This window comes from Nestor notabilis, unplaced genomic scaffold, assembly GCF_000696875.1.
Source record: "Nestor notabilis isolate BGI_N333 unplaced genomic scaffold, ASM69687v1 scaffold16003, whole genome shotgun sequence".
NCBI lineage: Eukaryota > Metazoa > Chordata > Aves > Psittaciformes > Psittacidae > Nestor > Nestor notabilis.
In genome coordinates, this window is record NW_009920714.1 from 1 (window position 1) to 1,129 (window position 1,129).

Genomic DNA, 1,129 nt, shown 5'->3' on the forward strand with positions numbered 1-1,129 from the left:
ATGCTCTCGTTTGATAACCCTGATTGTCCTGACCTGCTGCTGACCATGGGTGCAGTAATTGTGGAGGAAGTGAGGGTGGCTGTAGAAGCAGCCACTGGATTCAGGTGTTCAGCGGGAATTTCACACAACAAGGTATGTGTGTAACGTATCAGCCTTACTTCTTCTGAGGAGCAGAGTCAGAATGTAGACACTCTGTAGACACTCTCCTATGCGCTCTGCCAAGTCTCGTGTAGAAGATGAGCTGAGTGGGGAGTGCAGCCATGTGTGAGCACACCTTTGGGGAAATTATAGGACATCCAGGAAGGGGAAGAATTTCTTTCCCAGAGATGTGGCCTATGCAGTCAGCACTCAATCAATTTACTGTCTGGATTCCTGGTGTACCCTAATGAATTACTTCACTTAGAAGAAGAAGGTTTTAAGTCCCCCAGGAGGGTTTTCTTCAGGAAAAAATGAGAGCTTAAAGGAGGAAACCTGTACCTTAGTTTTAAGCAACAGTGGCTGTAGCCAGGGAATGGTTTTTAATGACACAAATTCCCAGCAGCTTGGGCGAAGAACACCACCAGTTTGGGGCACTGAGGTGAGGGGTTGCTCTTCCTCTTTCTGGTCCATCAGCTTTTACCCCTGCTGGCTGTGCTTTGGGTGATGCTCACCCAGCTGCTGAGAGCAGCTGCATGAGCACTTGGTGCATGTCAGCAGCTGCAGAAACAAACGGACTTTGGTGCTGCAGCTACAGAGGGTTTCCTGCTGGGTGAAATACTGGCAGCACTTCGCACTCCTTTCATTCTTTGCAAAATGGGCTTATTTGTACAGATGTTGACTTTTAACAGTACAGACTCTGACTAAAAAAATAGAAGGATAAAGACTAAATGGATGCTTTGGAACTTAAGGAAGCTAAATTTCATCTTAGACTGCTGCAGGAACAACTGGAACAATTACCAGCTGTACAGAGGTAGTGCAGCTAGTTCTGCATTGGCTCACCTTGAAATTAAAACAGACTGTGAGGCAGAAGTGAGCTAACCGAGGAAGAGTACTGGTGGAAATTTCCAGTGGAAGGGCTTTTCAGTTTGCCTTTTTGCTCTCTTTAATCAAGATTAGCACAGAACATCCCTGCTATCCCTAGCAGCTTTCC

The 1,129-nt window shown here is 46.4% G+C and overlaps 1 protein-coding gene across 1 annotated transcript in view; it reads left to right on the forward strand.

The window, feature by feature from the left end:
• Positions 1-9: 9 nt before the first annotated feature.
• POLH (polymerase (DNA directed), eta) overlaps positions 10-1,129 on the forward strand; it is a gene marked incomplete at its 5' end in the record, with an annotated part of 8,811 nt that continues 7,691 nt past the window's right edge. The window contains one exon of the mRNA XM_010010821.1: positions 10-132. Coding sequence (XP_010009123.1) covers positions 10-132 — 123 coding nt within the window. The remainder of the gene's footprint in view (positions 133-1,129) is intronic.